At 43.7% G+C, this 11,971-nt stretch overlaps 1 protein-coding gene across 1 annotated transcript; it reads right to left on the reverse strand.

Annotated features, from left to right (window-relative positions):
- Positions 1-1,492: 1,492 nt before the first annotated feature.
- Positions 1,493-11,770, reverse strand: LOC311241982 (uncharacterized protein). Its single transcript, XM_084330936.1, has 4 exons — positions 11,695-11,770; positions 8,777-9,281; positions 8,592-8,617; positions 1,493-2,986 (listed from the first exon to the last, which is right to left on the reverse strand). The coding sequence occupies exons 2-4, from the start codon at positions 9,220-9,222 to the stop codon at positions 2,481-2,483; spliced, it is 978 nt and encodes a 325-aa protein (XP_084187062.1). The 5' UTR covers positions 9,223-9,281; positions 11,695-11,770; the 3' UTR covers positions 1,493-2,480.
- Between the last annotated feature and the right edge of the window lie 201 nt (positions 11,771-11,971).

Here is an 11,971-nt window from a genome sequence, read left to right on the forward strand (position 1 = left end):
CTCGGCGTTGCTACCAGCTTGGCTGGTCGTTCATACTAACACAATTGTCAGTGTTAGGGGTGGGAAAGCTGGTGGGTGGGGATTGGACGTTGTGGACAGCGACTCCTACAGGTCGGTTGGTGCGCCTGTACAGCAGAATCAGGAAGCATCGGGGGCAGCGTGAGCCTCCCATGCGTTACTCCTCGCCACTGAGAGGTCGCGCTGTATAAAAAGATGCGACAGCTGCCTCCTTGTGTACCGGAGGGGACACGTGATGCAAGGCTTGGACCTCACTGCAGCCGACCAGTGGGAGGCATAGTCTAGCAACGTTCGAGACAGGGGAGGGGAGAATTGAGTAAAACAGAGTTCATTCTCTTTGGATCAAATAACAAACTCAGCAATGCCAACGGCTTCTCTGTAGCAGTACTGTCTATCTGTATGTCGTGTATGTCATATATGTTATGATGAATTGAAAATGGGGGACCCTGATGTAAACAAGACGAAAGTCTTTCTCTGGTCTGCATCCCCTTAACAATTGTGTGTATTGAGCTGTACTGTATTGTACCCATTCTGCAATCTGTTAATAACGTTTTCAATCAATCTGTTACAGTGGGTGACAATATTGTCACAAGGAAAGATGAAATTACATACCGGGGCTCCATCCTAGAGGCAAATCTTTCCTGTGACAAAATGGCAACCAATGTAATAAAAAAAAGTCAACCAACAAACAAGATTCTTGTACCGGATCTCCTCTCTGGTAAGCAAGAATACCCTGAAGACTAACAGGAGCACTCATTCAAGGGTACGACTATGCTTCCACCTCATGGTACCAAAGCACCTCATGCCCATTTTGACATCCTAGGATGGCAGAGTACAGCAGCTTGCAATGGGCCTGGTCTACAAGATACACTAAAATGCCCAGGTGGAAATACTTCCAAAAGGTCAGTGAATTCCACGACCACAACACCAGAGGGAGTTCCACAAATCATGTTAAACCCAGATTCGGCTCAAACAAGGGACTAAACACATTTCGCAATTATGCCACCACAATGTGGAACCGGAACGCCCTACCCACAGCCGTAAAATAATGTGTATCCCTACCCACCTTCAAAGAGCACCTACGGGAGGGTGCAATTTGAAACTGGCCCCCGTAAATGTCCCAACCCCCTCCTAATGTACAGTTTCTTCCACCTCAAATGTATATATTTTCTTTTAGGATCCTCCCATCGGATCCCGGAGTCCCGTCAACATATTCAATCACAGATGTCATTACTCTATATTCATTCCTCAGTGACCTTGAGTCAGCGCCGCCATATTCACTCAGTTCAGATCCGTATCGACCCTCGTTTGGCTGTTAAACGTCAAGTACAGGCAAGAGAGACAATTGTCGAGAATTGCACTCCCCTACATTTAGCCGACGCTTTTATCCAAAACAACTTACAAGTTCTGTACAACAAGTAAGCAGGAAGGAAACAACTCTGGCAGCTAAGAGTAAGTAACATTGTAAATCAAACAGTGTTGAGACTTTTTATTTTCCCTGAATCGTTTAGTAGGCTCAATGACAGTATATCAAAAATAAATTAAACTTTAATGTTGATACAAAGAACAGAAAGTACAAAAATGCTCTCATTCCGAGTTTTATAATCCGTGAGAGAAGTTAGACATCGATCACTTATACAAGTTCAGTTCATTCTAACAGCACATTTAAAATGCAGACGTTGAGCAAAGCAAAAAACACACATTGAACAGCCGACCACATTAGGCGTGTAGTTCACCAGTCTGAAAGGAATTAACTTTTTTTGGAAACTGAATATACAGGACCCTCGGCTAATCTATATTTAAAATTTAAAAAAAAATTACATGGCTGAGGCATTGCTGCCTAGCAAGCAACACTTAGGAATGTACTACGAGACACAAAAGCCTGTACGAGCTACTAAATGGATTTCTCAGTCAATAACTTGGCAGGCGGTAGGTTGGACAAGCATTAAAATGAAGCATAACTCAAACAAAAGTAAAACAGCCCTATTGAATTTCCCCTACATCCGGGGGAAAACAGGAGCTGCTTAACAGTGCAAGGTAGGAATGGTGCTTCAAAATCCTGGCTGATCAAGAAAAAAAAGCAGCTAGATCATTTCGATTGTAGAGTTTTCCAATTTCTCATTTAACGGCACCAATCAAATCAGATATTGTACTTAGTTAATAGGTGAGGTTAGAAAAAAGCTGCAAGAACAATTGCCCTCAAGTAGGAAAAAAATCTTCAACTTGTGTTTAAACATAGTTTGTCAATGAATGGCCAAAACTATGGCTACATTTGCACAATGCTTGAGCTGCAACATAATAGAACTGCAAAGAGAATCGGTCAACAACACGTGGACATTTCTTAAGGGAGCGCATCTTTTAAATACAGCCAGTCAATGGATGATCTTGAATCGGGGAGAGTTTCTCGTGTGCAGCATAGCTGTATGATCCAGAGCGCCCCCCGTAGCTACCCCCGCTTCTAACTACTCCCTGTATCCACCGCCACTTCTGTATCCACCACCGCCGTAACTCCCACCGCCGCCAGAGCTACGCTCTCCTCCGCCGCCGTATCCTCCTCCGCCGCCGTATCCTCCTCCGCCGCCGTATCCTCCTCCGCCGCCGTATCCTCCACCTCCGCCGTATCCTCCACCACCACGACCTCTGCTGCCGCCGCCGCCACCCTGCCCTGCTTCATTCACACGAATGGCTCTGCCGTCCACAGTCTTGCCGTCCATTCCATCCATCGCATCTTTGGCGTCCGCTGGGTTTTCATATGTAACGAAGCCGAAGCCGCGAGACCTTCCCGTCTCTTTGTCCATGATGACGTTGCATCTGGAGACGTTTCCGTACTTTGAGAACGCTGCCGCCAACGAGTCATCGGTGGTGTCGAAGCTCAGTCCGCCGACGAAAAGTTTTCCCTCGTCGGACATCTTTTGTCTGTAAGCTACAGTAGCAAACTCGTGGCAAATGGAGGACCCGTGCGGTGCTGCTGCAAGTGAAGAGTGGGAGAGGTGAGACATAATTAGCATAGTAGGCAGTAATATAGGTGAGGTACATTCCTTAGTTAGCAAAGTTCATAATAGTACAAGGTTATTTCAGTCGACGACAGCCAATTGGGCGTGTTTGGGTAATGGTTTTGGTTTTGTAGGGCAGTGCAGATTTAACCCAATTATGGCCAGAAGGAATGGTTGACAGCCTACATTTAATTGCTGGGCCTGAGCGGTGGCAAGCGTTAGAATTCCTTTTGGAACATCACCAGTGAAGACCAGAATAGAATCAAAGCCTCTGACGAATGACCCCTCAAACCCTGCCCTCTTTTCCTGATCCTCCAATCACAACGGTTGCTTTCCTCTGACAAAACAGTTTGTCCAAGGGAAGCAACAGTTGTGATTGGATCAAGAAAGGGGGGGGGGGGGGGGGTGGAGCTTATGTTACCGGCCTCAGACCTAGGAGAATCTGAATCGGCACAAGCGATACGCAGACAAGGGTGCGCTGTGGATCTGTGAATGATGTAGCCCCTTTCGGGTCTGTGATGCACGCCTGTCCGAAACCCTCGTGCAACCGAGTACCTTTGAAATGTCTGTGCGATACTTGTACGACGAGCGTTTTTCTGAGGACCAGTTCTTCAGAGTTAATTGTGGGATTTTTCTATGAAGGTATAAGGGACTGTATTCACTCGTCCAACCTTGTTGGCGTGCATCAGACCCGAAAGGGGCTATGAATGATGGAGAATAGACACCTTATCTCTTCTAGCCTCGCTCTGCTGGGAGTGGTTTGTTCTGAAGACAAAATATTCCTTTAACATTCCAATACTCCAATTACAATACTTTAATTCTTATTGTACAAAAATATAATAAACCAAATCATACAAAAATACAACCTTCAAATGTATTCTTTAGGAAACGAAATTAAAGTGCAAAACAATAAAAACCTTTTGGCATAAATTCAAACTATCCTTGAAGTGCAACCAATAAACCCTTTTGCATCGCCATCTATATTCTTACTTACAAATAAACTTAATACCTCATCCTGTAGTCCGAACAATCACATTCAATTCAATGTACAAAAACCAATTGTATACATCTTAAATTGAATACACATTAGCTACATAACCTTAGCTCAAATACACATTGACGGTAACACGCCGTCTTACACGCACGTACAGGATGGCTTAGAGTAGACGACAGAGTACAACAACTTGCAATGGGCCTGGTCTACAAGATACACTACACGACCAAGGTACCCATGTACATGTCAAAATACTTCCCAAAGGTCAGTGAATACCACGATCACAACACCAGAGGGAGCTCCACAAATCATGTTAAACCCAGATTCGGCTCAAATAAGGGACTAAACACGTTTCGCAATTATGCCACATCAATGTGGAACGCCCTACCCAAAGCTGTAAAGGAATGTGGATCACTACCCACTTTCAAAACCTCTCTCAAGGGACACCTACGGGAGACTGCAATTCAACACTGGCCCCTGTAAATATCCTAACCCAACCCCCTCCAATGTACAGTCATTTACCTAGTATGGTTTTGTCAATAGTTCAATGTACAATTGTGTTTGTTTGTACAGTGTCTCCTCCCCCCCCCTCAATGTACAGTGTTACTTGTTTATACAGTGTGCCCCCCGCCCCCCCCCAACCACCTCCAATGTAAATTACCCAGTATGGTTGTCAATATCCCAATGTACCCAACCCCCCCCACCCAACCTCCTCCAATGTACAGTTTCTACGTCAAATGTATATACTCCCTTTTCTTGACTCCTTCTGTATCACAAACAGTACTGTATTTGCAAATCTGGTATGTCATAAATGTATAGATGTAGCAGTACTGACTATCTGTATGTCATGTATGTCATATATGTCCATATGAATTGAAAATGGGGGACCCTGATGGAAACAAGACAAACGTCTTTCTCAGGTCTGCATCCCCTTAACAATTGTATGTATTGAGCCGTACTGTATTGTACCCATTCTGCAATCTGTTAAATAAAGTTTTCATTCATTCATTCATACACACACACACAAGCACCGTCTATCTGTATGTCATGTATGTCATATGTTATGATGAATTGAAAATGGGGGACCCTGATGTAAACAAGACGAAAGTCTTTCTCTGGTCTGCATCCCCTTAACAATTGTATGTATTGAGCTGTACTGTACCCATTCTGCAATCTGTTAATAAAGTTTTCAATCAATCAAAAGCACCACGTGTACTACTGTCGGTGTGACACTGAAAATAGCTAGCTAGCAGTTAGCCATTATTCAACTCGACCATTTAAAAATACTCGTCCAAACTTGCAAACATGTTCATGTACACACTCAAAACGTTACATAACATGTCACTGACAGTTGACATTCGTTTTTAAACATCTTTAGGAATGTTTTAGATAATTATTGTATTACCTGTGAATGGAGAATAGACACGTTATTTCTTCTAGCCTGGCTCTGCTGGCAGCGGTTTATTCTGACTGCGCATGCTTGGGAGCCAAGACTATACTGATTTCCTCTATCACTCACAGGAGCGCAGGAGCGCCATCTACTGACTTGGAAGTCTAATAATATGTACCATCTCATTCAAAAGTAAATGACTGTACAGTTAGAGTAGTTGTGAATAATCTTAAAAAATAGGGCTTGTATGTTTTTGTATACAACTTTACATGGAGGCATTTTCAAACCCTCTACAATTAGATACATTGAAAAAGGTCTGAGCTGGGCCTGGCTCACTCCTACGACCTTACTGGACACCTCGACGAGCCTGCTTAGACTGGGCTGTTAATGTCTGGAGAATAAATGTCTGAACCAGATGTTAATACAAAAGAGATTCAATAAATAATTCAGTGACAATTGACTTTAGGGGGTACATATAAGAGCTAAGAAACCAGTGCATAGGAACACATTCAACCCGATTAGTTACCTTTAGAATTAGAGGTAAACAATAATTTTGGGTAAATTGAGTTGAGTCAAATGGATTGTTCACCAAATGTAATTGGAAAGCCTTCAGGTAGAAGCCATTCAGGAAGGATTTCCTTTCACTGAGGATCTATTCAAATACAGAGCCCAAATAATTGCATTCAGTAACCACCTCAATCGCCCGGCCTTGAATGAATTATAACGGTTAAGCTACTACTTGTCTGAATCTGACCCTCAAGTCAAAACTCTTGTATTAACGTCACAATTTCCAGTGAAAGTTTATTGGTTTCTCAGATTACTTCTGTAAAGGGCGGCTAAGTGGCGCAGTGGGCAAGGCGCTCGCCACTAATGCAGGAGATGCTGGGTTCGAGCCCAGCTCTCGGCGTTGCTACCAGCTTGGCTGGTCGTTCATACTAACACAATTGTCAGTGTTAGGGGTGGGAAAGCTGGTGGGTGGGGATTGGACGTTGTGGACAGCGACTCCTACAGGTCGGTTGGTGCGCCTGTACAGCAGAATCAGGAAGCATCGGGGGCAGCGTGAGCCTCCCATGCGTTACTCCTCGCCACTGAGAGGTCGCGCTGTATAAAAAGATGCGACAGCTGCCTCCTTGTGTACCGGAGGGGACACGTGATGCAAGGCTTGGACCTCACTGCAGCCGACCAGTGGGAGGCATAGTCTAGCAACGTTCGAGACAGGGGAGGGGAGAATTGAGTAAAACAGAGTTCATTCTCTTTGGATCAAATAACAAACTCAGCAATGCCAACGGCTTCTCTGTAGCAGTACTGTCTATCTGTATGTCGTGTATGTCATATATGTTATGATGAATTGAAAATGGGGGACCCTGATGTAAACAAGACGAAAGTCTTTCTCTGGTCTGCATCCCCTTAACAATTGTGTGTATTGAGCTGTACTGTATTGTACCCATTCTGCAATCTGTTAATAACGTTTTCAATCAATCTGTTACAGTGGGTGACAATATTGTCACAAGGAAAGATGAAATTACATACCGGGGCTCCATCCTAGAGGCAAATCTTTCCTGTGACAAAATGGCAACCAATGTAATAAAAAAAAGTCAACCAACAAACAAGATTCTTGTACCGGATCTCCTCTCTGGTAAGCAAGAATACCCTGAAGACTAACAGGAGCACTCATTCAAGGGTACGACTATGCTTCCACCTCATGGTACCAAAGCACCTCATGCCCATTTTGACATCCTAGGATGGCAGAGTACAGCAGCTTGCAATGGGCCTGGTCTACAAGATACACTAAAATGCCCAGGTGGAAATACTTCCAAAAGGTCAGTGAATTCCACGACCACAACACCAGAGGGAGTTCCACAAATCATGTTAAACCCAGATTCGGCTCAAACAAGGGACTAAACACATTTCGCAATTATGCCACCACAATGTGGAACCGGAACGCCCTACCCACAGCCGTAAAATAATGTGTATCCCTACCCACCTTCAAAGAGCACCTACGGGAGGGTGCAATTTGAAACTGGCCCCCGTAAATGTCCCAACCCCCTCCTAATGTACAGTTTCTTCCACCTCAAATGTATATATTTTCTTTTAGGATCCTCCCATCGGATCCCGGAGTCCCGTCAACATATTCAATCACAGATGTCATTACTCTATATTCATTCCTCAGTGACCTTGAGTCAGCGCCGCCATATTCACTCAGTTCAGATCCGTATCGACCCTCATTTGGCTGTTAAACGTCAAGTACAGGCAAGAGAGACAATTGTCGAGAATTGCACTCCCCTACATTTAGCTGACGCTTTTATCCAAAACAACTTACAAGTTCTGTACAACAAGTAAGCAGGAAGGAAACAACTCTGGCAGCTAAGAGTAAGTAACATTGTAAATCAAACAGTGTTGAGACTTTTTATTTTCCCTGAATCGTTTAGTAGGCTCAATGACAGTATATCAAAAATAAATTAAACTTTAATGTTGATACAAAGAACAGAAAGTACAAAAATGCTCTCATTCCGAGTTTTATAATCCGTGAGAGAAGTTAGACATCGATCACTTATACAAGTTCAGTTCATTCTAACAGCACATTTAAAATGCAGACGTTGAGCAAAGCAAAAAACACACATTGAACAGCCGACCACATTAGGCGTGTAGTTCACCAGTCTGAAAGGAATTAACTTTTTTTGGAAACTGAATATACAGGACCCTCGGCTAATCTATATTTAAAATTTAAAAAAAAATTACATGGCTGAGGCATTGCTGCCTAGCAAGCAACACTTAGGAATGTACTACGAGACACAAAAGCCTGTACGAGCTACTAAATGGATTTCTCAGTCAATAACTTGGCAGGCGGTAGGTTGGACAAGCATTAAAATGAAGCATAACTCAAACAAAAGTAAAACAGCCCTATTGAATTTCCCCTACATCCGGGGGAAAACAGGAGCTGCTTAACAGTGCAAGGTAGGAATGGTGCTTCAAAATCCTGGCTGATCAAGAAAAAAAAGCAGCTAGATCATTTCGATTGTAGAGTTTTCCAATTTCTCATTTAACGGCACCAATCAAATCAGATATTGTACTTAGTTAATAGGTGAGGTTAGAAAAAAGCTGCAAGAACAATTGCCCTCAAGTAGGAAAAAAATCTTCAACTTGTGTTTAAACATAGTTTGTCAATGAATGGCCAAAACTATGGCTACATTTGCACGATGCTTGAGCTGCAACATAATAGAACTACAAAGAGAATCGGTCAACAACACGTGGACATTTCTTAAGGGAGCGCATCTTTTAAATACAGCCAGTCAATGGATGATCTTGAATCGGGGAGAGTTTCTCGTGTGCAGCATAGCTGTATGATCCAGAGCGCCCCCCGTAGCTACCCCCGCTTCTAACTACTCCCTGTATCCACCGCCACTTCTGTATCCACCACCGCCGTAACTCCCACCGCCGCCAGAGCTACGCTCTCCTCCGCCGCCGTATCCTCCTCCGCCGCCGTATCCTCCTCCGCCGCCGTATCCTCCTCCGCCGCCGTATCCTCCACCTCCGCCGTATCCTCCACCACCACGACCTCTGCTGCCGCCGCCGCCACCCTGCCCTGCTTCATTCACACGAATGGCTCTGCCGTCCACAGTCTTGCCGTCCATTCCATCCATCGCATCTTTGGCGTCCGCTGGGTTTTCATATGTAACGAAGCCGAAGCCGCGAGACCTTCCCGTCTCTTTGTCCATGATGACGTTGCATCTGGAGACGTTTCCGTACTTTGAGAACGCTGCCGCCAACGAGTCATCGGTGGTGTCGAAGCTCAGTCCGCCGACGAAAAGTTTTCCCTCGTCGGACATCTTTTGTCTGTAAGCTACAGTAGCAAACTCGTGGCAAATGGAGGACCCGTGCGGTGCTGCTGCAAGTGAAGAGTGGGAGAGGTGAGACATAATTAGCATAGTAGGCAGTAATATAGGTGAGGTACGCAAAGTTCATAATAGTACAAGGTTATTTCAGTCGACGACAGCCAATTGGGCGTGTTTGGGTAATGGTTTTGGTTTTGTAGGGCAGTGCAGATTTAACCCAATTATGGCCAGAAGGAATGGTTGACAGCCTACATTTAATTGCTGGGCCTGAGCGGTGGCAAGCGTTAGAATTCCTTTTGGAACATCACCAGTGAAGACCAGAATAGAATCAAAGCCTCTGACGAATGACCCCTCAAACCCTGCCCTCTTTTCCTGATCCTCCAATCACAACGGTTGCTTTCCTCTGACAAAACAGTTTGTCCAAGGGAAGCAACAGTTGTGATTGGATCAAGAAAGGGGGGGGGGGGGGTGGAGCTTATGTTACCGGCCTCAGACCTAGGAGAATCTGAATCGGCACAAGCGATACGCAGACAAGGGTGCGCTGTGGATCTGTGAATGATGTAGCCCCTTTCGGGTCTGTGATGCACGCCTGTCCGAAACCCTCGTGCAACCGAGTACCTTTGAAATGTCTGTGCGATACTTGTACGACGAGCGTTTTTCTGAGGACCAGTTCTTCAGAGTTAATTGTGGGATTTTTCTATGAAGGTATAAGGGACTGTATTCACTCGTCCAACCTTGTTGGCGTGCATCAGACCCGAAAGGGGCTATGAATGATGGAGAATAGACACCTTATCTCTTCTAGCCTCGCTCTGCTGGGAGTGGTTTGTTCTGAAGACAAAATATTCCTTTAACATTCCAATACTCCAATTACAATACTTTAATTCTTATTGTACAAAAATATAATAAACCAAATCATACAAAAATACAACCTTCAAATGTATTCTTTAGGAAACGAAATTAAAGTGCAAAACAATAAAAACCTTTTGGCATAAATTCAAACTATCCTTGAAGTGCAACCAATAAACCCTTTTGCATCGCCATCTATATTCTTACTTACAAATAAACTTAATACCTCATCCTGTAGTCCGAACAATCACATTCAATTCAATGTACAAAAACCAATTGTATACATCTTAAATTGAATACACATTAGCTACATAACCTTAGCTCAAATACACATTGACGGTAACACGCCGTCTTACACGCACGTACAGGATGGCTTAGAGTAGACGACAGAGTACAACAACTTGCAATGGGCCTGGTCTACAAGATACACTACACGACCAAGGTACCCATGTACATGTCAAAATACTTCCCAAAGGTCAGTGAATACCACGATCACAACACCAGAGGGAGCTCCACAAATCATGTTAAACCCAGATTCGGCTCAAATAAGGGACTAAACACGTTTCGCAATTATGCCACATCAATGTGGAACGCCCTACCCAAAGCTGTAAAGGAATGTGGATCACTACCCACTTTCAAAACCTCTCTCAAGGGACACCTACGGGAGACTGCAATTCAACACTGGCCCCTGTAAATATCCTAACCCAACCCCCTCCAATGTACAGTCATTTACCTAGTATGGTTTTGTCAATAGTTCAATGTACAATTGTGTTTGTTTGTACAGTGTCTCCTCCCCCCCCCCCTCAATGTACAGTGTTACTTGTTTATACAGTGTGCCCCCCGCCCCCCCCCCCAACCACCTCCAATGTAAATTACCCAGTATGGTTGTCAATATCCCAATGTACCCAACCCCCCCCACCCAACCTCCTCCAATGTACAGTTTCTACGTCAAATGTATATACTCCCTTTTCTTGACTCCTTCTGTATCACAAACAGTACTGTATTTGCAAATCTGGTATGTCATAAATGTATAGATGTAGCAGTACTGACTATCTGTATGTCATGTATGTCATATATGTCTATATGAATTGAAAATGGGGGACCCTGATGGAAACAAGACAAACGTCTTTCTCAGGTCTGCATCCCCTTAACAATTGTATGTATTGAGCCGTACTGTATTGTACCCATTCTGCAATCTGTTAAATAAAGTTTTCATTCATTCATTCATACACACACACACAAGCACCGTCTATCTGTATGTCATGTATGTCATATGTTATGATGAATTGAAAATGGGGGACCCTGATGTAAACAAGACGAAAGTCTTTATCTGGTCTGCATCCCCTTAACAATTGTATGTATTGAGCTGTACTGTACCCATTCTGCAATCTGTTAATAAAGTTTTCAATCAATCAAAAGCACCACGTGTACTACTGTCGGTGTGACACTGAAAATAGCTAGCTAGCAGTTAGCCATTATTCAACTCGACCATTTAAAAATACTCGTCCAAACTTGCAAACATGTTCATGTACACACTCAAAACGTTACATAACATGTCACTGACAGTTGACATTCGTTTTTAAACATCTTTAGGAATGTTTTAGATAATTATTGTATTACCTGTGAATGGAGAATAGACACGTTATTTCTTCTAGCCTGGCTCTGCTGGCAGCGGTTTATTCTGACTGCGCATGCTTGGGAGCCAAGACTATACTGATTTCCTCTATCACTCACAGGAGCGCAGGAGCGCCATCTACTGACTTGGAAGTCTAATAATATGTACCATCTCATTCAAAAGTAAATGACTGTACAGTTAGAGTAGTTGTGAATAATCTTAAAAAATAGGGCTTGTATGTTTTTGTATACAACTTTACATGGAGGCATTTTCAAACCCTCT

The sequence above is a fragment of the Notolepis coatsorum genome (assembly GCF_963971535.1).
Source record: "Notolepis coatsorum genome assembly, chromosome: 15".
Classification (NCBI taxonomy): Eukaryota; Metazoa; Chordata; class Actinopteri; order Aulopiformes; family Paralepididae; genus Notolepis; species Notolepis coatsorum.